Consider the following 26,193-nt stretch of genomic DNA (forward strand, 5'->3'; position numbering starts at 1 on the left):
TTTTATTTAAAATGATATCTGATTCTTATAAATATAGAATACTTTTAGAAAGAAAAACTATATGAAAGCTTGGTTCGGACAATTTTATAGCAATTCAAAATAAACAGTTCCTCTTCAGCATGGAAATGACTATAATATAACTATACAAACTGATAAACTAATTTTGTCACAACATCATTAAAGTGGAGTTAAAGTCTTATAGGATTGTAAGTATATCTTATTTTATCACCTTACACTTTCACATTTTGACTAAACAATTTGTTCAATATCCTGACCAGTTGAACAATTTGGTTTAATAAAACAAATTGCAATTTGGTCAAAATTTTGAATGAGTTGCAATTGGTGGAGAGCAACACTAACAGTCAAGTCACTGTATGTTGAAGAAAAACTATTTTCAGATTGCCTTTTTTTTTATGTATCTTTTTAAATTTTATAGTTTTAACTTTAACAATTAGATCAATATGATTTCTTAATTAGTATTAAACTGTTATTTATTGTAATTTATTTTTAAAATTTCTTTAATCTTTTTAAACAGTAATTTTCTTGTCTTTTTTATATTTGGTAATGTTCTACAAATACAATGATAGAAATTTTAATTTATTTCTTATTGCACACAAATTTAATGAAGAGAAATTGCAAATGAAAGTTGGGTTTATAGTAATCTGATGTGATAAAGTGTTGAATCCTGGATGATAGAAAGTGAAACATTTATTTTTGTCCTAAAAGGTGGGAATACAGAGGATGAGGAAAATCAACCAGGAAATAAAGGTCAAGGTCTAGATGCCATTGACCCTGAAGTCCTGGAATCTATAAATGTTGGCCATGGAAAGAAGAAAAACAGCACTATGATTGCATCACAGACCAAGGCATTGTTTGATCATTTTAAAGAACTTGGACGTTCCAAAAATCCTAATGCTGTAGTAGACCTAGAATTCATATCAAGTTTGCTAAGGAATGGTGCCAATATAAACTGCTCAGACAGGCATGGGCAAACATTATTACATGAGGTTTGATATGTTTTTGTCCTGATTGTCCAACAACTATAAAGATACTTGATGATAATTTGTCTACATTTATGTTCATGTTGATGAATTTTCGTGGATTAATGAAAACTTTTATTTTTCATAGATATTTGATCACATGGTTTATTCAAAGTGTGCATGTAAGCTTTAAGACAATTTAAAATTCATTGAACATTTAAATTTGTGGTGCACCTGTAACCATGAAATCAACAAAAAAATGAAATTTAGATAAAAATGACTCCACAGTATACTGTAAATTATTCCAATGTTGAATATGATTTTGCTTTGTACTTCATAGGTTGCACGAATGTGGCATGTAGATATAGCCCAATTTTTACTGGATGAAGGTGCAGATATAAACCACCCTGACCACCTTGGTAGGACGCCATTACATGTAGCAGCAGCTGTTGACTATCCAGAAATGTGTGAAGTTTTGATTGAAAGGGGAGGTAAATCTTGTATACACTAGACTCATTATAAGTTTGGAGTCAAAATACTCAGCTATTGTTAATGTTAATCTAAATTCTACAAACATTTACCATTGCAGAAGATTTTTCTTGCAAAACAAAGCAGCTGGTTTAATTATTACTAGAATATTTAAGAACCAAAGATAAGAGCTGTTCTGGCTAAAAAAAAGAAATGAGCCAGCAAATTCATCAGTAACTATATAATTGTGTTGCTTGTTTTGAAAACTTGGAGTGAATATGATGTATTGCCCTGTTATTTTATCTTTTATCTTCCTTAAAACATTGTCACTCCTTTAAGAAAATGTTTGAAGAAAAATAACTAACATTTATGCTGTCACTGTTTTCTGAAGTAGTGAACTAAAGCAGAATACAGATAACAAAATTTATTTTGAATGATGCGAATTTTAAAAATTAAAAGAATAGCCTATTTGTGATGTACATTGTCTAAACGACCTTCTTATTTCACTTTTTATTAAACAAAGGGAATAACAAATGCACTAGAATCTGAATAAAGAATTAAGAGGTCTGGTATTACTAACACATATCTTTTTACTTGATAGCTGTAAAAGAAGCAAAAACTAAAGGAGAATTGCAGACACCTGTCCATTTTGCAGCCAAAAATGATGCAGTAAAATCTTTAAAGACCCTAATTAAAAGAGGCTGCTTGTTTGATGGTAAAGAAGTATTAGATTACAGAAAAAGGACACCTCTATATGTTGCTTCACAATTGGGTAAGTACATGATTGAATTCAGGATTGTAAGGGTAAAACACTAAATGAAAGTTGTATTGCACAGTTAGCATGTGATGACATTAGGGACTTACCCAAGTCAAGAACCTTGTCAGTTAGTGGGGGGTTTTTTTTCGGTCTTGCGCGGACAAAAGTCAGCGTAAACAAATGGTTAAGTTCTATGCTTAAGTTAGTTAGATAAGAACAACCTGTTGTACTTTGTATAAATTTGCTCCATCATTAGCACAAATCAGTTCGACAACTGTTTAGAGATCTTTCTCCTTAGGTCCAGTGACTGAATTTATTAACAATTTTGCAATGTTAAGTCTTCTGCTTCAGTCAGTTTGATAGGAACTACAGACTAATAACATATTTACAGTGCATTCACATATGTATTTGTTTCTTGCTATTTTTTACCAAATGTTCCATGCTACACCACATTCTCTCAATTCATCTAGTTATACTATTGTTATTACAGATAGAAGTGAAAGTGCTCAAATTTTACTGAATAACAAAGCGTCTGCTACAACACGAGACGTCAGTGGACAAATATGTCTGTCTTGGATGATAGTTAAAATGCCTCCTGTCGTAAGTTTTCAATCTTGTACAGAAATTACAAAAATTATTGCCAGGTTTTGTATTGATGTTAAAAATGTGAGTGTGTGAGAATCGCAATAAGAAATTCTGATATCCAAGATACTTAACTTTATTGCACCTCCAGATAATTAGTGACAATGTGGCGCTGAAAAAACTATGAATCTGTAGGGGTACATTAGATTTCATAGTGGTATCATGACATTGCATCTAACTATTATTGTTATTATATTTCATTATTTATTTATATTAAAAATTGGCAAGGAAAGTCTACAGATAGTGGGAAAAAGTCAACTGTGCCTGAGGGAGTTGGAACTTTAGTATCTTTATAATTTTTTAATTTATCAATGGAAATTTTAAGATAAAATACTGTACTAAAAAAAATGAAAGTAGATAATTTTTAACACTAATGTAATTCACACACGAACATCTAATATATTGTATTTTTTATTTATCAAGGCACAAGATGCTTTAAGCCAGTTTTGGACATGTGACAGACCTAACAGGAAGCAGTACTTTGATTTACATCATATGGTTCATGATAAAAGTAAGACTACTATATTTAACATTTACAGCTAATTTCCTAATGCTGGTAGAGTAAGACTTTTCAGCATTGTATTTTAAGATTGACATCTGCAAACAATATAGATATGCATAGTTAAACCTGTATATATGATAAGAAATAATTCATGGCAGCCGTAGATTTGCTTTCATTTAACCTTGGGTTGGGCATTTATATTTGATTATTTTACCCTGAGCATTAGCTAAGCATGTATCAAATACCTACAGAAGTCTTTGTTTTATAGCATATTTTTAAGGAAGTTACCTCAATTTAAAGGATCTGATTATTGCCAGAATACTGATTGTTGCCACAATAAAAAAATTAGACCTAATAGAATTAGAAGTTGCAGCTGAGACACATGAAAAGGTCAGCTTTATTATAATTTGGATTCTGTTTTATTCTATTTTAGAAGTTGACAAAGACCTTATTGCTGTTACTCCTGTAAGTAATAGATCTGTTCCAAAATTGATTTGTAGGGAGGGAGAGAGGTGTGGAAGCACCCAAGTTAATTATTTATGGGTTATTGCATTTTCCTTAGAATTTTAAAAGAATTAATAAAAGGAAAAAAAAATAATTAAAGAAACTATCCACAACATTAGCCTACATTTTGTTTCACAACATGTATTCTTATTAAATTCTTATTGTATTGGATTATGAAGGGGGATACAGTGCTTCAAAGAATGAGTAAATTATCTTTAAGTAGATTGATGATTTAAAGTTTAACAACCTTCACTGGCTTTACAGCCCTTGCTTGGTTGGTTTAGTAGATTAGACCTGAGGGCAGGGCTTCCAAAACATATTTAAGCCAGCCCAATATTTTATATCTGATCCCCATTTTAATCCCTTAAGACTTAGTCACAAAAGGCAATTATGGTAATCAGATGGCTATTCCAATGATTGACATTGGTTTAAAAAAAAAACATTTTTCACATTTCCTAAAACTGAATGTTGACTTGACATTTAAGTTGTCAATGGTAAAACATGGACCATAAATGGATACGTAAAATCCGTGCATGTTTACAAAGCTTGACTGAGAGAAGAAGCTCTTTCCACGCTATTTCTTCAACAAAATACTTGAAATGAACGTTAGATACAGGTATCAATGGTAATTTAAGCATTTTTGAAGAAATGTAGGATGCATAATTAAATTTCTCACCTGTGCACATGCACACGTTTTCTAGTTCTTACAACGTAGTTTTGACGATTTTTCATTTGAAACCTTTTTAAATTTTTCATCAAATCATGTTGATAAACTATTTTTTTTAATAATTTTAATCTTTTGGTTGGGTCAAAAAGATCGTGAATTATGTTAAAATATCGAAAAACCCTTGAAAACTAAAATATATATGACCGTTTCATGCTTTACACAGCCGGACTTTTACCAAACATTATACAGAATTAACGGTGATAAGATACTAAGTAAAATACCTTCTCTCACTCTCAGTGACTGCTGTGGAGAGTAAACTTGGAATTGATAGTACAAAAATAAAACACAATAAGTACATTGCTTATACACTTGTATCCGGGATTGGCTATTTTTAAAGTTGAGTGACTATTCAGATTATTACATTTTGCATGTGCAGTTGAATTTAATAGTTTTGAAAATAATACTATCCAGCTGTACCAGGGCTGCCAAAAATGCGCGAGACTCACGCATGTTCATGCTTTTTTGTAGTTTCCTTGGATCTTTTTTTTCCCCTTTTTGATCTTTTCAATTTTGGCCAAATCTCACGCATTTGCTTAATGAAAAGTTGGCAGAACTGCTATACATGTGTCAATGAAAACTATGGCAATCGTATCCCTCAGAGCATTCTGCTCTTTGATTTTGCCTTATCTCCAAAAACATTAAAGAATGAAATTTATAAATGTATAATCTTTATTTACTTACAGTTAGGAGCAGCAGTCAACTATAAACAGTATGATTTATTGATGAACAAAACATTTATAAAACTGATTAACACACAGTGGGTTAGATTTGCAAGGTTTGTTCATATTATAACTCTAAAAAAGACTTTTATGCATAAATGCTGTTATGATATTTAGAAAACCATTTCTCAAGATAATTTTTTCAGAAAAATTACGAATTCTTAAATTGAATTGTTTGATGAACCTCCCAAAGTTGGCATTCTCCGTAGAGCTTGATCCATCCTTTCTTATGACACCTTCATGCTGTAATGTTTTACCTTGATCCAATCAAAAAGGGATTTTCCATAAAGTTTTACTATCTTCCCTGTGAAGAAAGTCTCTGAATTGGAGACAAACGTTTCAGTGATGGCATAAACATTAAAGTTTTATATTTCAGAATGTATAACCTAAATAAATATTAATGTTCTGTTTAGATGGAGAGCATGGTTGAATTTATTCCTGAATTTTGTGTACATCCTTTTATGGTCATTAATTGGTATCTTCATAGAATTTGATGAACGACACATATATACCATGCCAAAACATTGGTATAGAGTTGTATTGTGGGTAAGTAGCCATTATCAATAAAATATCCCTTGTATATAGACTTATTGTTATATTATTAAAGTTTGGTCAGTCTGTCACAAAGTAGGGGAGGATTGAGTTCTTGCAAACATGTTTATTTGTGCCTTTAGTTCATTGGTTGTTGTTGGTTCATGTCTGTTATGCTTTAAACCAACATCTTCATGAGTGATTTATTTTCATGACCTTCACGAGTAGAGAAATAACTGATTCATGTAAAACTTTGAGCTTTTTTTAAATTGAATAACTACATCAGGTAGATTTGAAAATCACGAAATTAAATTGATGCGATATGGGCTTGAGAGGGCTTAATAAGAAATAAAGTATTCACCAAAATAAGTATTTGTTTTTAATTTATTATTTTGTTTTGAATAAAGATTTCTCCATTGTATTGTTTCAAAATGTACATGTCAGGGTCATTTATAGCCGATAATACTGTACATTTTGTTTCATTGTTAAAGGATGAACACTTGCCTATAATTGCTTTAAATAATTTGTTAATTCCAGATAATACTCACATTGTATCATGAGTATGAAATCTTGAATTTATTAAATGAATTTTCTGAAAAATTTCAATCAAGATTTTAAATTAATCTGAGGGCATTAAAGCAAAATCAGGATATTACAATCTGCTCTCTGTCAAATTTGAAGTCAATGTTTGTACATTATTTATAGGTTGCTGCAGTAGGTTTTACAGCATGGCAAATAATAGAAGAAGTTTTAGAATATAAAAGATCTGTACGGAAAAACTATGTAAGTGATTTATCTAAAGAGAATGTGATAACTGTAAATTCAGAAATTATTGCGTGCATTTATCATTGCCATTTTGTCATTTTAGTCTAAAATTCAATTTTAATTATTGTGATATTGAGAAAAATCATGTTTAATTGTTATAAGAAAAATTTCAAAAAGCAGGTTTAAATTATTGAGATTGTAATCCTGTCGCATTATTTGCAATGATAAAAACATCGCAATAATTCCAGAATTTACAGTCATTTGAATTTAATAAAAAGATGATGACCTCTGATTTCTTACCGAAATTTTTTTGTTGTAATTATAATAATGTTGAAATTTTAAAGTCTGTTATTAGTAAGACAATATCATAAATAAGAGAACTATGAATATATAGAAATAACTATTAATGTAAAAATAAAATACAAAAAGAAGTAGCCAGTAATATGCACAATCTACTCAGGTCATATTTGTTGAGAAAATAGTGCAAATCAATAATGTTATGTATTCCGGATTTTAAGTCTTATGCTTATGACATTACTTAGTACTTTTGTTTGAGTGCCTTAGATATAAATTTTGATCATAAAAGTAACACAACGCAAAGTTATAGATATTCCTTTATTTCATTACAATATTAAGGCATTGTTGTAAAGAAAAATATTGAGTATATACTTATTTTAGTCAGACATGCATATATAGCTAATCTTCTAATGTCTTCTAGCTATGGGAATCAACACGCTCAAAAGAAATTGATGCAGACTTGCAGTATTGCCATGAACGATGGCCTGAAGAGAGACTCTTTCTTCTATCAGAAAAAGAGGACCTAAAGGAGAGAGATCCATCTTACTTCTCAGATTTTTGGTAAATTATTTTATATGCATCTTTACAGAATATAGTAGTAAGATACCCCTATATTTTGCATCAAAGAGGAATATTTATGCTACTCATGGCAACATAATGTTCAGTAGGGTTGAAAATTTACAACCAGAAAGCAAGTTCAGTTTGCCATACTTAAAAACAAACTGCATTCTTTAATCAATGATTATAATAGACTGGAAACCAGATAATTTTCTATTGTTTTAAAATAAAACATATCAATTTTATTTTGATAGGAATATATTTGATTGGACATGTTATTTGTTTCTAATGGTGTGTATTGCCACCCACATAGCTGATGTTGTGGACCACAAAACAAGTGTAGCAAGAGCGCACATAAGACTGATGGCAGTTACTATAATATTACTATGGCTCAGGCTCATGAAAAATGTCAGATGTTTTTCTCTACTTGGTAAGTCTCAAATACTGATTAAAATCAATTAATTTCGACTGACTTTAATGTAGATTGTTTGATGTTTAAGAAAATGTAATTGAAATAAGACACAAATTTATTGCATCAGTTTTCTACTAGTCTTTGAGTTGATCTTCAAATTTTAAAACTAAATATCCTTTAAAGGAATCTTCAATAAATATATAAATATACATGTCTAAACATGTGACATCTTTATGACAGACATTCTCCATGGGATAATGCATGGTTGTACAGGGCTAACACCATAATTTATAATTTTATATATATAATTTATCTGAAATTAAGCCCAACAACGTTAGATCTTCAATTGGTTTTTCTTTGCTTATGTGACATCGTGGCAACACCACCTGTTAGGCCTTATGTGCTCCATACCACTTGTGTATATAAATATATAATTAATAAGTATGTATAAACAAGTGACAACCCTAAGACAGATCTATCCATTGGATAACCAGTGAAGGTGATACACCGCTAAAACACATATTATATTCATTATTACTTTAAATGTCAGCACAACAATGTTAAATCTGCAAATTTTTTCCTTGCCGGGATTCAAACCCGTGCTATTGGGATATCGAGACAATGCTGCCTGCAATATTTAGCGCTTTAGGAGACTACCACCTAGACCGAAAACATTTATATTAATTTTTTTAAGTGCTCATTCAATACATGTCTTGATATTTTACAGGTCCATTTATAGTAATGTTAACACATATGTTAAAAGATCTGGTCAGATTTACATTCCTGTACTTGGAATTCTACATCCCATTTGGTAAGTCTAAAAATAGAAAAGTTTGATATCTGAAAAATTGGATAAATCAAACTCTTGAGACTGAGTCAGCTTGCTAGCTTGATCATACATCTGAAAGACAAGTACAAGTAACCCTTTCATGCAACTTAGTTCAAGGATTTCATTAAAGTAAAAAAAAATTAGCATAATGCAATTTTATGTTTCTCATTTGTTGTGACATGACATGAGCATGCATTGGGCTTGTGGTATTGATGAAAACTTTAAATGTTTACTCAAAATATAAACAAACAAACAAATAATTTATTAGAGTCTCACCTCTTTAAAACATTGGATATAAAACACAATATAACAGATCAATTTATAAAAGAGCCACTCTAAACAGAGTTATGAGAGACTAAAACACACATTAAAATTCATTTATATTACATATAACGTACATCAATATAATTATCTTAGCATTAAACACCATAATATTAAGAAAACAATTATAAAAAAAACCAAACAACGTTATATACACTTATTACGAGTATGAAATACACTTTCTCTTAAAAAGTACTTCATTGAAGATTTAGGTGGTAAAATAGCAAACTGTCATCACAAAACATAAATAAAAACTTTTTGTCATTACTCTTATTACTAAAACTACTTTCTATATTACATACACTGTTAAAAAATATCGTTCACAAATCTGCATATTGTAGGCATTCTATTATGTTTTTCATCCTCTATTATATTCAGGGTTACCAGAGAATTTTTTTTTACTTACAAACATTTATTTGTATACTTATTATTCATACTTTAGTTGACTAATTGATATTAATTTCAGTGTTTGCATTCTACATGATATTTGGTGGAGATAAAGTAGCTTATTCAGGAAATGGTGCTGTTAAAGCTGATAATATTACTGTGTCAGGATATGAAGATTTCAACAGCGCCCTCTTCAGTTTGTTCAGATTAACTATGGTGGATGACTATGATTTTGATGTAAGTATATGATTTAAGGTGGTACCTAACACTACAGGGGGATAACTTTGTAAAAATCAGCGGAACATTTTAATCAGCAAAATTTTGCAAAAGTGTTATTAAAACCTTTTTATACATGTGCTTAATCATGTTACTATAATTTGTACTTCCTGTCAAATATCTGTATTAATTATATTATACTATTATCGCACCTTTGTTAACCATGTTGTTCTAATGTAAATATGTTCACACTTTTATTGTTTGTTAAAAAATGTTGCACTAAAACATACCCTATGTGGGGCTTTAGTGAAATAAAATGTCATATGTCTTAATGTCGTTCTATTAGTAGGGAAATATTAAGCTTCTCAATGATATTAATTAGTGTCTGTCAAATTGCTATCTATCCAATGATTTTTTTCCGATGAGGTGTGTGGTTCAAGTTTTTTGAAAGTTTGATATATTTGTCAAAGGGTGAAAGTAAATATTTTGTCAAAATTTTATGAGAATTAAATGAGCCAAATTAATTTTAGTCCAAGTGTTTGGTACCACCTTAAACTAAATTTTCTTCACAAGAAACCAAATGACACAGAAATTAACAACTATAGTTCACTGTACGGCCTTTAACAATGAGCAAAGCCCATACTGTATAGTCAGCTATAAAAAGCCCCGAAATGTAAAACAATTATAAGAAGAAAATGTTTATCTATCTAAATATGAATGAGAAGAGATATAGGGTGTCAATCTTACAAACCAGTTGTAGCTATCTAAGACCATGTTTAAACTGCATACATTTTTTCAAAGGGACATGTTCAAACTACCTAAAAGACTTTAAACAAAACATTTTTTTTACTTTCATTTGTGTTTTAAAATATTTGATCCTAAACTATAAAAAGGTTCTTTTTTTCATTAAATTTTTATTCTTTCAGCTCATTTCTGATGACCATTGTTTTTGTAAAACTTGACCGTAACAGAAAGTTGTCTAAGTGATTTGGTGTTTTTCCCCATTTTGTACTAAATAGTAATAAGGTGTATGATATAAATTATGTTAATATGTGCAAAAAGTGTTATGAAAATTATATCTTCTAAAATAAAAAAAAGAGTTATCTTTTGACCACAATAAATCACATTTAAAATGAGATAAAATTATGCTTCACATTTTGGTCCAGATTTAAGACAACCATTGGTAATTTATTATTGCAGTCCTATAATTTTTTTAGCACTCAGTTTATTACTTTTTTGTATGAAGCTCCATGAGATAATTGATAGCTCTTGCTGAAGATGGCAGTGGGTAATATGTTTTCCAGTCATTCTGTCTGTCTGTCTGTCCATTAGTTCATTAATCAATTCATCTGTCTGTCCATGCCATATAAGGTTGAAGTTTTGGTTTAAAATTGTTTACCATGAATTTGTGGTAACATCAACTGGAAACCTTCTAAAGATATTCATAACCAAAAATTTCCATCTTATTAGGAAAATAACATTTGGCATCATCTACATGTATATGTTGAAATAATATTATGATAATTAAATTTGTAGAATATGTTAACAGTTGATCCTTTAATGGCCAGACTATTGGTTGGTCTTTGGTTAGCCCTGTCAGCTGTTTTATGTCTCAATCTCTTCATTGCCTTGTTATCCGACACATTTCAAAGGTAAGTGAGATATTTTTAAAGAATGATTCATTTGATTCAAGTTGAAATTTGTATTGTTAATGTTGTCTTTCTTTTATTTTCATGTCAGGCTTATCCTGTACAAGATATTCTACGTATTGAAACAAAAACAATTGTATGAGACGTAATGAGACAACTATCCACCAAAGTTCAAATGAAGTGGATGTAAGAAATGATAGACAACTGAACGACCTTCAACAATGAGAAAAATAAGAACCTATTCAATTAAGAAAACTAACTGTAATTTTTAACAAAATAATTTATGAAAAATAAATATGACAACCACTGAACTACAGGTTCTGGACTTGGGACAGGCACATAAAGAATGTGGTGGGATTAAAGATGTTTGTGAGACATCAACCCTCCCATAACCTTGGTCAGTGGCGTAACAGCACAACATAAGAACAAACTATAAATCAGTTGAAAAAGGCCTAACTCATCAGATCGATACAAACAAAAGCATCAAACAAAAACACATACAGTATGTGGCAAGGTATATATCCATCCATCGCTCCTAACAACATAAAAGACACCAAATACAGATCTGCGAGTACTTGCAGTTACTGACAGTTGAAAACCAATAACAACTAATTAAAAAATCATTAATCTAAGAGTAAACTTACTTAGTTTACTGTAATATACCAACCTCACTTTCAATACTTGGTAGATAAACACACATATATTATTTTTCATTTAAAGATACTGTAAACCCACTTATTTGTGGATACTTTATTTCATATTTATCTATATCTAGCCCTTTTTTGCAGATATTTTAAAAATATCCCAATTTGATATTCACTTGATGTGGTTGAATAATACAGATTTCTTATTTTCACAGAATAGAATGCAGCTTATTAATACCATAATATTGCAATATTTCTTTTTTAAATATTTTTCAGTAAGCCTTGATGGCCCTTGTAGATTGCCTTTTATTTTTAGTTTAAATTAAATATGGATTATTAGTTTGTGTTAAATTTATGGAAGCAAAATTCCTTTAAAAATTACAAAAAATGACTATTATTAAGTCATTTAAAATGTTTTAACAAATAAAATGTTTTGAGGTCAGGAAACTGTATAAACCTGTTTAAATCCTACCAAAGTATATAAAATAGGAATACTCTAAATTTTTTCAATATTTGCTCATATCATGGATGTTGCTTCTTGGGTTGGCATATAAAGTCAGCTTTTCTTAACCAGGTTTTTTCAGTTTTCTTTCTTGATTATTTGCAGAGTATATGATAATGCCCAGGCAAATGCTATGATGCAGAAAGCTCAGTCCATCATTAGTTTCTGGGAAGGCATGTCTCACAATAGTCGAGATAAATTTCTTCGCTATATAAGTGATGATTGTTCACCGCTCAAACAATATTATGATGATGATATGACAGACGCTGATGGAGAAGATCTGACAAAGGTCACAATTCAGATAAAGGTATGTTAACATGCATATGTGACTTCATTCATTATTTCTGAGATATTAATAGTCATTATTGAATAACTAATTCAAGAGTTTAAATGTAGAAAAGTATTCAAAGAGTTACAATACATAACATTAATTTATGAATGCTTGTAGCACATGAGTTAATTATCAGTGTTGTTTGGTCACAAGTTGAATATTTTTGAATATTTTAATTCTTTGATTAGTTATTCTTTTTATAACATTGTTTATGGACTTTTTAAATGTAATTAAAGTAGAAAATGAAAGGAACTTAGACAGTTTTGATAGGCTGTTAGTTTGAATTTGTTTGTCTGAAACAGTATGTTTTTATTAAACATCAATGTGATGTGATTTAAATCTTATTGAGTTCATAGATGTACATGAACTTTCACTTGATTTATTTTTGTTAATTGTTATAAAAAATTAAAACACATTAGCATCAAAAACATCAAATAATTTGAGTCTTAATTATTCAGCAGAAAGCAAGCAACTTGTTAGCATAAATAGGACTGAATCTCATCTTATCAATATTACTTGTGGTCTACCTGAGGGAAGCATAATAGGCCCTTTGTTTTTCTTGTGGTCTGTTAATGATATGTCTATCATTTTATTTTTGAAAAATGCTTTGTTGGCCTTCCTGGTTAAGACATTAACAAACTTAGACAGTTTGATGGACTGGTAATCTAAACCTGTTTGTCTAAATTAATAAACTATACCAACCATAATTTACATGTAATTAATTTCCTAGACATAAATAAACTAAAGTGGTATCTTTTTTTTTTATTATTTCTATATAGGAACAATTGGATGATCTAGAAGAGAAATGGAGTGAAAACTTTAAGCCATCCGGTCAAAAGGTAGTCATTTATATTTACTTATATTCCTTCATAAAATGTACATTATTGCATATTACTAATCTATATTTTATGTAAATATTTAACACTGCTTAAATTTTATTAGACCTTTGCTTACTTCTTGTATTATTTTTATTTTTTTTGTTAAATTTTTAGTTAACTTTTAATTTATGTTTTCCTGAAGGTGCACATATGAAAGGAGAATTTTTGAAATTTGTAATTTTCTTCACTCTTTTAATTTTAATTGGTATGGAAATTTTAATTATGAAATATTATTTCTGTCATAGACTTGTCATTATTGTATACATACAAATTGATACCAGTTTTACTTGTATTATTGAGCATTATGACAATATCAAATTTAGAATAAGTCACACATGTGCAGTGACAAACTTCTCTATAACTAAAATATAAGTAGTCGTTACAGTTCTATAAAAAATAGAAATTGTACTACAACCATTACAGTAAGACAATATACAAATAAGGCCATGAGGTATGATAGCCAATAAGAGAACTAACCACCAGAGATCAGGATAAGAGTGTAAATAAGTTTGCTTTGATCTAGGATTTTGGGTATATCAACATATTGAAAGATCAGATAGGAACAAGCTTAATTTTTTTTAGCTTTGTATTTTTCTTTGCATATTTAAACATGGTTATGGTTTTAATAAACCATTTTCATTATAATGCATTTAATGTATAAACTATGTAGCTATGATAAATGTGCTTCTACAATAGTACTTATTGACATAGTTACTGTTGTTTGTAGACTCTCCCTATGCCAAAGGTAACTAACTCCCACAATCTCTATAATTAGACCAATTGATGTGTATTCATGGCTATAGATTTCTTTACATCTTGTCAAAGCTGTTCATTTCTACATGTTTTTATTATCACAGAGTATATTTATGTACTTAAAACTAGATTTTATTCTGGAGCTTAGAAATTCATTTCTAAACAAATTATTGAAACATGCTAATTTACTCTTCAAATTGACTCTTGATTTATATGAACCAGATTAAACATCATTTGGAGCCATTATTAGAAATCAGTTGTTTAAAAAGATTTTAGAATTTGTACTTTGGGAAATTGGCAATAAAAAAATGAATCCATGAATAGTGAAAAGATGATTATCTTTATAATGTTCGTGATTTATACATTTTTAAGACAGCTGTTGTATGAAAATTTGGAAATGAACAGTTTTGATGCTGGTTTATATGTATACACATATTATAACAACTTTGCTAGATAGTGTGAAACATGCATGCTGACTGAATGTTAGTATACGTCTGTCATGTTGTATACATCTGCATCTTTTCAGTGTTTAAGTATACATCTGTGATGTTCTCAAGGTTAATTATATGTTTGCATTGTTCTCAGTATTTAAGTATGCATCTTCAATGTTCTCAGTATTTAAGTATGCATCTTCAATGTTCTCAGTATTTCAGTATGCATCTTCAATGTTCTCAGTATATAAGTATGCATCTGCATTGTTCTCAGTATTTAAGTATACATCTGCCATGTTCTTAAGGTTTTAAGTTTACATCTGCTATGTTCTAAGTGTTTAAGGGGGCTTGCAGGTCTAAATCATTTTTTTTTTTATTTAATATAGGATTTCGCTATATTTTTCTATAAATGAACTTTATCTTATACTTAATAGGATAATAAAATAAAAAAATGGGGTCACTGTTCATTTACGCTCACAATCTGACTTCGAAAGAAGCATACATTTTTGCAAAGGTACCTTTTTTCTGTTGAACTAATAGGAGAAATAGAGGTTATATCGACATAAAAAAAGAACTTATTTACAGAAATCGCTCAAATTTTACAATAGTTTACTTTATGTACAGCTTAATTGAAAATTATGATAAAAAATATAGGTCACCGATGAGTTAAAAAAGTTATTTCAATTTTAATGCCAAAAAATGGCATTTTTGAACCAAAGGGAGATAACTTGGAGCTTTTTAAAAGTCATCTTGGGCCAACACAAATTGATTTTTTTTAATGATTTTTGTACCATCTGATAAAGTAACAACTACTAAAGGTAATAGTAAAATTTGAAATGAAAAATTAATGTTTATTTTTTTTCTGAAATTTTTATACCCGCTAGTCTCCTCAAGTATAAATCTGCAATGTTCTCAGTGTTCAAGTATATATCTGTAATGTTCTGTGTTTCAATATGCATCTGAAATGTTTTCAGTATTAAAGTATACATCAACAATGTTCTCAGTGTTAAAGTTTACATCTTAAATGTTCTCAGTGTTTTAGTAAACATTTGTCATGTTCTCAGTGTTCAAGTATAGATTTGTATTATGCTTTCAGTGTTAAAGCATTAATCTACAATGTCCTATGTGTTTCAGCATTCATCTACTATGCTCTCAGTGTTTAAGCATGCATCTACAATGCTCTCAGTGTTTAAGCATGTATCTACTATGCTCTCAGTGTTTAAGCATTTATCTACAATGTCCTCAGTGTTTAACCATTCATCTATAATGCTCTCAGTGTTTAAGCATTCATCTACTATGTCCTCAGTGTTTAAGCATTTATCTACTATGCTCTCTGTGTTTAAGCATTAATCTACAATGTCCTTTGAGTTTAATCATTCATCTACTATGCTCTCAGTGTTAAGCATTCATCTACAATGTCCTCAGTGTTTAAGCATTCATCCATAATGCTCTCAGTGTTAAGCATGCATCTACATTGTCCTCAGTGTTTAAGCATTCATATATAATGCTCTCAGTGTTTAAGCATGCATCTACAATGCTCTCAGTGTTTAAGCATTCACCTACAATGCTCTTGGTGTTTAAGCATTCATCTATAATGCTCTCAGTGTTTAAGCATGCATCTACAATGTCCTCAGTGTTTAAGCATTCATCTATAATGCTCTCAGTGTTTAAGCATGCATCTACAATGCTCTCAGGGTTTAAGCATTCATCTACTATGTCCTCAGTGTTTAAGCATTCATCTATAATGCTCTTAGTGTTTAAGAATTCATCTATAATGCCCTCTGTGTTTAAGCATGCATCTACAATGTCCTCAGTGTTTAAGCATTCATATATAATGCTCTCAGCGTTTAAGCATGCATCTACAATGCTCTCATTGTTTAAGCATTTATCTACTATGCTCTCTGTGTTTAAGCATGAATCTACAATGTCTTCTGTGTTTAAGCATGAATCTACAATGACCTCAGTGTTTAAGCATTGATCTAAAATGTCCTCAGTATTTAAGCATGATCTGCAATGCTCTTACTGTTTAAGCATGTATCTACAATGCTCTCAGTGTTTAAGCATTCACCTACAATGTCATCAGTGTTTAAGCATTCATCTATAATGCTCTCAGTGTTTAAGCATGCATCTACGAATCTCTTAGTGTTTAAGCATTTATCTACTATGCTCTCTGTGTTTAAGCATGAATCTACAATTTCTTTTGTGTTTAAGTATTCATTTACTATGCTCTCAGTGTTTAAGCATGCATCTACAATGCTCTTAGTGTTTAAGCATTCATCTGCTATGCTCTCAGTGTTTAAGCATTCATCTACATTGTCCTCAGTGTTTAAGCATTCATCTATAATGCTCTTAGTGTTTAAGCATTCATCTACTATGCTCTCAGTGTTTAAGCATTCATCTTCTATGCTCTCAGTGTTTAAGCATTCATCTTTAATGTTCTTAGTGTTTAAGCATTCATCTGTAATGCTCTCAGTGTTTAAGCATGCATCTACAATGCTCTCAGTGTTTAAACATTCATCTACAATGCTCTCAATGTTTAAGCATTTATCTACAATGCTCTTAGTGTTTAAGTATGCATCTACAATGCACTCAGTGTTTAAGCATTCATCTACAATGCTCTTAGTGTTTAACATTTATTTACAATGCTCTCAGTGTTTAAGCATATATCTACAATGCTATCAGTGTTTAAGCATTCATCTACAATGCTCTTAGTGTTTAAGCATTCATCTACAATGATCTCCATGTTTAAGCATGCATCTACAATGCTCTTTTTGTTTAAGCATTCATCTACAATACTCTCAGTGTTTAAGTTTACATTTGAAATGTTCACAGTGATATGCCAAATAGCATTAGTTTGCTTGTCTAGATTAACATGAATTGAGAAAGATTGAAGATAGAAATATGCTAAAAAAATAACATAGTTTCAAACATTATGTGATTATTGAGATTACTGAATGTGCACATACTTTTGTATACACTGGATAGTTATGTTGTCAGGGTAAGAACCAGTATGATGTTCTGCAGATGCACACACAGTTTCATGTTTTTCACACATTGCATATATTGTCACAAATGGATCATTTGTATAGATTTACAAGGGTAACCTCTAGATAAGCCATAATAACTAGGCATTGATTTTTATAGTTTTGTTAATCTATTAGTTCTATCATTAAACCTTTGTTTTAAATATTTTAGAACAGTTTTTACCAGTAGTAAAAGGTTTTCAGTTGATGTAAAGTTTTAATATGTGTATTTATAACAATACAAACACTGTGTTTGTAGATTGGACCTGTCTAATGTTGATATTTGTATTGTAGGATGAAGATTCAGAATCTAATGGTCAGACGGTATCTGTAGAGAAGTTTGAGAATGAAGTAGAGGTTTTACGTGAAGGTATCAGAGACCTATCACTCAGACAGGATGACATGATGGATTCTGTTAAAGCTATAAAGAGATTACTACTCAGAATGACTGGACAGGGTATGTGGTCATTATTTGTATGACTGGTACTCCTTATAATTATTGTAAAAAAAGATAATCACCTTTTTTACCCTAATTAATGCCACGTTTGATTCCAAAACCTTGAAATTTCCAATATATAATAGTATAACACTTCCTTACCATAATCCCAAAAATTGATTAAATGAAAGAATTAGATTGTTTGCCATTTATTCAAAGCCAGGATTAAGGAGATATTGCTTGCTTATACCTAGTTTCAAAAGGGAATCTGAGTTAATTTGTGTGGTCTTCATGAAAACTTAATAAAATAAACCAACATTTGCTGTTTTTGTTTTAAATATCAACTTTCATTAAACACCAATGAATACCTTGATTTTTTTATGAATGTAGATGACTCAGAGGATGATGACAATGATGGAGATGAAGGGGGAGATGATGATTCACCTCCAAGAAGGTAAAGTTCTCTGCCTTAAATCCTTCGTAGATTCATCTTTGACAAAATATTTGTATGCCTGAAGATGTCCTCTGCATGTTTTTCTACTGTGATATTTTATTGACTTATGTTAGATGCCTTCTAAATATTTCATTCTGATGCAATTTATCTGTAACAATAATTTTGATTTGAGGTTGACAAGTATTTTGAAGAGGTAAATTCCAGGTACTACCAGTCTGTAACTAAGAAAGCCACCATTTTGTATTCCAATTTTCTTTTTTATGTAATTTCTCACAAAATAAATATGAAAGTCACATTTTGAGCCTCAAAATATTCTTTTTTTCAATTTTGAAATCATTCCCAAGCGTAAGAAAGATAAATAGGTCTAGTGTTTATGTTTGACATCGTCAATATACATATGACGTCACATTGTTTAGTTGCTAAAGACAATGCAACAGTTTTGCAGACTTTTTCAATTATGCCATTTTACGCCAAAATATTTATTAAGGTATTTATTTTAATATGCTGTATTAGAATGAAGATAACTGTATTGTATTTTAAGCTTGGCTTTAGAAAAACTTGATTTTACTGTCGCAAATATCTGTTTACCTAGCTCCGCTACACGTCGCTAGGTAAACTCAATTTGCGACAGTAAAATCTATGTTTTACGAAGGCTAAGCTTATCTTATAATTTTATTCTTGCAATAATTACTGTTGATGACTGTGTGTTTTCTGAGAATTTCCCTTGTGTTTTTTTAGAAAAACTAAAACTTTGATGAACTATTATCTGCCCCTGCCATAGTATTATATGACCTTGAATAAATTCTATTTTAATCAATCATGTTTGCAGTCATTTTAATCCTGCTTATTTTGTACAGGTCAAAACCTAGATCCAAGCCAAAAAAGAAAGGAGGTCAGAGAAGAAGTAGGACGCCATCTTCTGTAGTTGATGGAAGTGCATGGGAGGTAACTCGTACATCAGGTAATAATACACTTAATAGGAAAGGTGTAACTGGCAGCGTTCTTGAATAAATAATACACTTCCATTGGGAAATGCATCACTTAATTGGAGAGGTGTAACTAGCGCTACACCATTCTAAGATAAAAAATATAGATTAAAACTACCTAAATTGACTCCATTACAATGGGATAGAGTGATTAAACCTCAGGCAAATAGTGATTTCTAGATGTGGAACATAAAAAGTTGGGTTATGATTGCCAATGAGATAGATGTTCACCAGAGACTTATTAATTAAATGACGTCAAAGTAAGCAACTATAGGTCTTCGTACAGCAATTAATAATGATCATAAATCATTCTGTGTATCAAAATTAACATTGTGAATTTTGAAAATATTTAACACAATAGCTCATTTCACATGCCTGAGATTCAGCAGGTTTTTTTGTTTTTTTAACTTATCAGTGATCTTGTTAGTCCAAAATAGAAGTTGTCTTGTGGAAAAACTTAATGTATATGGACAAAAAGAAGACACTAATAAATTTGAATTAATTGTATTGTAGATCAAAAGAATCAGGTTTAAAGCTATGGAAACTATAAATTTAATAAAAGTTCTGCTTAAAAATTTAATTTTGTTCTGAGTTAATTGTAATGCTGTAATCTAACAATAATTGGGAATGTGTAGTTTAACTATCATGACAAATTAATTTGTTCAAGTTATACTTTACAAAATCCTTAACACCGACAATGAAAAAAACAGTTTCCAGGGCCAAACTCTAGCTGAAACTTTTCAAATCTCCATTTGTGACAAGACAACTCTGTCACATGTATGCTAAAATATTATATTTTTTTGTGTTTTTTTTTGCTTTTGTGTGTGTGTGTGTGTGTGTGTGTTGGGGGGGGGGGGGTCTAAAGCAAATTTAATAGAATAAATAATAAACTTGTGCATCTTTATTGCAAACATATTCAGTAAAAAAAAAACAATGCAAACTTTTAAAAACCTTGTAAACCAACAAAATGAGCAGTGCCTTTTCCTATCCTAAAAAAGTGCCCTGCTCTCCACTGGCACCCTGCCCCTTTCAATTTTTGGTTAGAGCACTGCTTTTATAAGCAGTTAAAAACTCAAAAATCTGCTCTGCATTACTTTTTACTAGGGATGTCAACTCTGTGGAGATTTGCTCCTCGAGTACTCGTTTGATTTACCAAGCGATACGCGAATACTGGCTCGATAAAACATTTACAAAATGGAAACACAAATCTTTTTCCATTTTATGTATTGTAGGTCATTGTCTTAATATGATCGTAAAACCGTCAACATTATGACCAAGAAAACTTAAACCATGATAGCTCTTTTATTACATGTACTAATTATTTAAACTGGTAATAATCTAATAAAGTAATTAATTTATATCTATACAACAATTATTACTAAAACGCTTTATGACAGTATTTGGGAACCTTAAAAAAACACATTTAGTGATAAACAAAGGGTTGATGATTAGATGTCATTAATCATTTTCTGAGGATCGATATAGGGCGGAACAAAATTGTCCTTATTTAAATATATTATCATAGCGATTTCTCAAATTTAATTAATAACTAACAGTTCTGCTGATGAAAATATAAGCTCTGACGGTACAGAAGTGGGGCAGTGACTAAGTGGAGAAGTTTTAAACGCAAACACTTAAATCATATTTTAATTTTTATTAATTGTGATTAATATATAATTTCCTGGGAGACACTCTCGATGAAAATATTTTGTTGCTATTTTTGAAATAAAGAAAGTAACAACATTCTAATAGGAAACTGATTAGTCAAGTATCATTTTGGTAATTGATACTTGGTACTACCGAGCGATACTGGAGTACTTGAGTTTTCGTTGACATCCCTACTTTCTATGTTGCAGTTTTTTTGCTTTTTCATAATTGTGTAAAAATAAGTTTTTCTAAAGATTAAATTAGCATTTATTAGCCTGTGCCATGTCAGGAATATGACAGTTGTTGTCCATTTGTTTGATGCGTTTTATCATTTGATTTTGCCATTTTATTAAGGACTTTCCAATTGAATTTTCCTCGGAGTTCAGTATTTTTGTGATTTTACTTTTTCGTATAACCTACATTAACCAAATTCAAATTGTGTGTCAAATCTTGTTTGAATCTATAATATTCTTCCTAAATTGTAGGTGTCTCAACTCCACAAGTATGGAGTACTGGACCAGTGGTAGATGTATCTACACCTAGGTTTACATCAGGTGGACAGGTAAATATACAGCTTACAAACAATTAATGTCATTGCTCCTTACCATTGGTTGTCATTAAAATATATCAGTTTTTATAGAACTACAACATCGAGTCACAGTAAATATTATGTAGACCTTATGATTATCAACAGGGTGTTTAAGGGTGTAGACAGATGACATTAAATAAATCTGGAATTTAATATTGATACTTTAAATCAGAAGAGTCTTATTATTCTTTATTGTTATTAAGAAACAAAATAAGTTAAACATATTGATAGGTTATGGAACTCATTTTCAAGATATTTGATTTTTAAAAACATGGTGGGAAAAAGCTGACTCCTGATTTTACATTATATTATATAATTAGCTTTGTCATTTTTTGGGTCCAAAATAGTAAGAAAAGAAAAACAGAATCTTGTTAAATTTTGGCAATTAGCTTTGATGAGCTATCAAAGTCTTCTATAAAAAGAAAAATGAGTGATGCTGGGTAAAATATTTTACCCTGTATCTTATGAAAAAACAAAATGAGTCTGAAGATTGTAAAAAATACATCTTGAACATGAAATGACCTAGACCATATCCTTAAAAGATATAAAATGACTGGGACCCATGTACATTTATTTGTTTTAAATGTTTGTATAAACTATGAAGTTGGTGTTTATAAAATTAAATTTGTTCATGGTAACTATAATCATGGGTAATTTATAAATTATGCTAATTTTTATTTCCTGTTTATTTCAGGATCCTACTACAGAATGTTAATACTCAGTGAAATATTTCAAACTGCAAAAGAAAGAGACTATCATGCCATATAGACATCAAAATAGATACCTGTACATGTATTTTGATAGTACTGAAATAATCAAAGTGGGCACAGCCTTCTGTGATAAAGTTCTTCACAGATATTGACTTGTAATAGTACCCACAAGTTCTGTAGAGTCAGGAAATATGATCAATTAAATACTTGCAGTAAAAATGCAGTTTATTGATATTTATATTATTTTAGATAATGATAATTTTATACTTATTTTAGAATTTCATGCAAATTTATATTGGTATTTAGATTTTTACAAACAGTACTTAATAAGGAATAGATTTGTTAGCTATTTTTATATTAGCATAGCTTTGATCCGTCCTTAGCAGAAGCAATGTTTTTATTGAAAATCAAACTAAATGTTTGAAGAAACCTTTGTAATAGAAGAAATGTTATATATATAGTGCCAATATTGATAGATGTATATAATTCACCATAACTCTTTGTAGATAGTCATCTGTTCTGGTAGAAATTGGTGCTATGTAACTTAGTTTTCCATTTAATTTTATATTTTAGACAAATTGAAATAAATGGGATGATTTTTACAGCATAGAAGATATCTTTTCCATTAGGGGTGCAATTAGATCCTTTATATGAAAAGGTCATATGGGTCATCCTAAACATGCATGAAATATTTGCCACTGGATGTTAAACAAGAAACAATCAACCAATAAATAATCAAGGTTATTTTGATATTTGTTATGAAAACTTAGGAAATTTTGATAGAAGGATTGAATGGCATAAAGAAATAATATGTTTTTGTTCTTAATCAATTTATTTTACAACACAAGATGGAGTAAATTAAAATATTTGATATCCAGAATATGAATTGAATTGCTTTAATTTGACTTTAATTGGAATTGTAGAAGGTTAATATAATTTTAATTTGTCATTAAGGGTGTATATTTTTAGCAATAAAGAATCTACTTAATTGTGTACAATAATCATCTGAGCTATTATAATCATAATTTTCCAAATGTGCATGTGAAATACAATGTTATTCACAACTAAACTACATTTTATTGAACCTCTTTTCTGTTTATAACAACAAAATGAAAATGACTTTTAAATGATTTTGTTTTTTTATATTTCTGCTATTGAATTGCTGTCTCTAATTTGTTTTATATTTATTATCAATCATATATTGTACAATTTTATAATGTTTGATAATGTGATATCCTTTTTACATGGTGTCTTTCTGTATTTTAATGGTTGTTATTTATCCTTTTAGTTTGTGCGTAATTTATTGATACATTTTGATAGAAATATATTTATTTTATGTTTGTTCTTATACTTTGTTTCCTCCGCATGACTATATTTTTTTTCCCCGAATGTGGTCTATTTGTAAACATAGTTTTACTAATTACATTCCATACAAACCATTTTACTCTAATACTTATTTTAAGAATGAAATATACTGAACTCTAGATTTAATATTTGAAAGTAAATAACTTAGTTTATCGATCCCGAAAATTCATATTTGTTATGGTAAAGTAGCTTTCCATTTCCTTCAATTTTGATATTTTTCAAGGTGTTAAATTTAGTTATGATAACTATTGATGGATGCATAAGTTCCAAATATAGGTGGTGTTATATATGAGAAAACTGTAGATGGATTTTCTATATTTATATTGATACCAAGTAAGCAGTGTTTATTCATTCCTATATATATAAGCATAGTAAAGGAATAACCAAATTCTCTACAAGTGTAACACTAATCATACAATTTGCAATATATATAGCGCTGCTAGATTCATGCTGGATAATTCAACATACATATAAAACATGAAACATGATTTAAACAAAATAAGTTTGAAAAGCAAAATCAAAATATTATGAATATAAAAAGTAATTATGGAGTGTGATATGCAAAGTAACAGATATATCAAACGTTCATTTAATATTGCATGAAAATGTATGATTATATTTTTTACAACATTGATATTTTCTTTTTAATCTTTTTTTTATAATTTTTTATCAATGATACTTTTGTCTGCTAGTTGAGCAGTTGATTGGTAGTTTTTATACCAGAAGACTTTGAATCTGATAGGAAAAAAATATTCAGTCCTGATCTTTGAATTTTTTTGATAGAATGTAAGCCATTAACTTGAATATTTTTGATAGAAGGTAAGCAAGGAATTTATCTATGTATTTTTATATCCAATTCAGAGTTTCTACATTGATTTCCATTTATAATTTTTTAACAACTGCATGTCTAAACAGAGTATCTGCAAAGTGTTTACAACATATAAGCAGATTCTATTTTCAATACTTTTCTGTACTGTGCCTTGCCATTCTGAATATCTGCAATCATAACTATTATTTACTTTTCAATTGCAATATGTGATAGTATGATAGATTAAAGCCTTCATACACTTGATGTTTCATTATTACTAGCTTTAAACTTGACAGTTTCTTATAAATAAGAAGATGAGGTATGAGTGCCAAATGAGACAACTCTCCTCCAAGTCACAATGTATAAAAGATAACAATTATTTGTCAAAGTAACTCCAAAATGACTAGTGTTAAACAATTGAAACAGGAAAACCACAATCTTATCTTTATAAAAAACGAGAAGCACCTATAAACCACACCAAATAAAACATGTTCTGAACAAGAAATACCTATGATTCACACCAACAAACATCACCACTGAACAATAGGCTCCAGACTTTGGTGCATAAAAATTCAGCAGGTTTAAACATTTTAACAGGCAATTTGTTAGTTACCACATAAAATTAAGGAGAAGCTGTTTGATTATGCATGCCACATATATCACCTAGAGATCAAGACTTTTTTTTTAGAAATATGTAGGATTAACCCTATAACAATGAAAGGCTTGTATGGGAGGTAATCTTTGGTTTTGCAGTTATGATAAAAATAATTCTTAGAATAAAAATAATAATTCACTAAACTCCAAGGCAATTTAAAAAAAATCGTTCAGATTCTTTGTACGGAATATGGACACAGTTTTTGTCGAGCCTGCAACTTTTGTTGCAGAAAGCTCAACATAGGGATAGTGATCCGGCGGCGGCGGCGTTAGCTAACTTCTTAAAAGCTTTATATTTTAGAAGGTGGAAGACCTGGATGCTTCATACTTTGTATATAGATGCCTCATGTTACGAAGTTTCTGTCAGTCACATGTCCAATGTCCTTGACCTCATTTTCATGGTTCAGTGACCACTTGAAAAAAAAGTTCAGAATTTTTGTAATGTTGAATTCTCTCTTATTGTAAGTAATAGAATAACTATATTTGGTATGTGCGTACCTTGCAAGGTCTTCATGCCCGTCAGACAGTTTTCACTTGACCTTGACCTCATTTCATGGATCAGTGAACAAGGTTTAGTTCTGGTGGTCAAGTCCATATCTCAGATACTATAAGCAATAGGGCTAGTATATTTGGTGAATGGAAGGACTGTAAGGTGTACATGTCCAACTGGCAGGTGTTATCTGACCTTGACCTCATTTTCATGGGTCGGTGGTTATAG

At 30.0% G+C, this 26,193-nt stretch overlaps 1 protein-coding gene across 6 annotated transcripts in view; it reads left to right on the forward strand.

Annotated features, from left to right (window-relative positions):
* Window positions 1-25,083, forward strand: part of LOC143069822 (uncharacterized) — a 38,607-nt gene extending 13,524 nt beyond the window's left edge. For 5 of the 6 annotated variants that reach the window (XM_076244649.1, XM_076244642.1, XM_076244629.1 and 2 more), the window contains 22 exons: window positions 727-1,007; window positions 1,321-1,471; window positions 2,050-2,220; window positions 2,696-2,805; window positions 3,271-3,358; window positions 3,783-3,814; window positions 5,264-5,355; window positions 5,713-5,845; window positions 6,536-6,613; window positions 7,314-7,453; window positions 7,705-7,880; window positions 8,590-8,673; window positions 9,479-9,636; window positions 11,152-11,267; window positions 12,516-12,717; window positions 13,521-13,580; window positions 14,347-14,364; window positions 18,121-18,283; window positions 18,653-18,716; window positions 19,574-19,677; window positions 21,835-21,911; window positions 22,633-25,083. In XM_076244649.1, the coding sequence (XP_076100764.1) occupies window positions 727-1,007; window positions 1,321-1,471; window positions 2,050-2,220; window positions 2,696-2,805; window positions 3,271-3,358; window positions 3,783-3,814; window positions 5,264-5,355; window positions 5,713-5,845; window positions 6,536-6,613; window positions 7,314-7,453; window positions 7,705-7,880; window positions 8,590-8,673; window positions 9,479-9,636; window positions 11,152-11,267; window positions 12,516-12,717; window positions 13,521-13,580; window positions 14,347-14,364; window positions 18,121-18,283; window positions 18,653-18,716; window positions 19,574-19,677; window positions 21,835-21,911; window positions 22,633-22,653 (2,519 nt within the window). In that variant the 3' untranslated portion in view covers window positions 22,654-25,083. The remainder of the gene's footprint in view (window positions 1-726; window positions 1,008-1,320; window positions 1,472-2,049; window positions 2,221-2,695; window positions 2,806-3,270; window positions 3,359-3,782; window positions 3,815-5,263; window positions 5,356-5,712; window positions 5,846-6,535; window positions 6,614-7,313; window positions 7,454-7,704; window positions 7,881-8,589; window positions 8,674-9,478; window positions 9,637-11,151; window positions 11,268-12,515; window positions 12,718-13,520; window positions 13,581-14,346; window positions 14,365-18,120; window positions 18,284-18,652; window positions 18,717-19,573; window positions 19,678-21,834; window positions 21,912-22,632) is intronic. The other variant, XM_076244655.1, reaches the window with a different exon arrangement.
* Window positions 25,084-26,193: the final 1,110 nt, after the last annotated feature.

This window comes from Mytilus galloprovincialis, chromosome 1 (assembly GCF_965363235.1).
Source record: "Mytilus galloprovincialis chromosome 1, xbMytGall1.hap1.1, whole genome shotgun sequence".
Classification (NCBI taxonomy): Eukaryota; Metazoa; Mollusca; class Bivalvia; order Mytilida; family Mytilidae; genus Mytilus; species Mytilus galloprovincialis.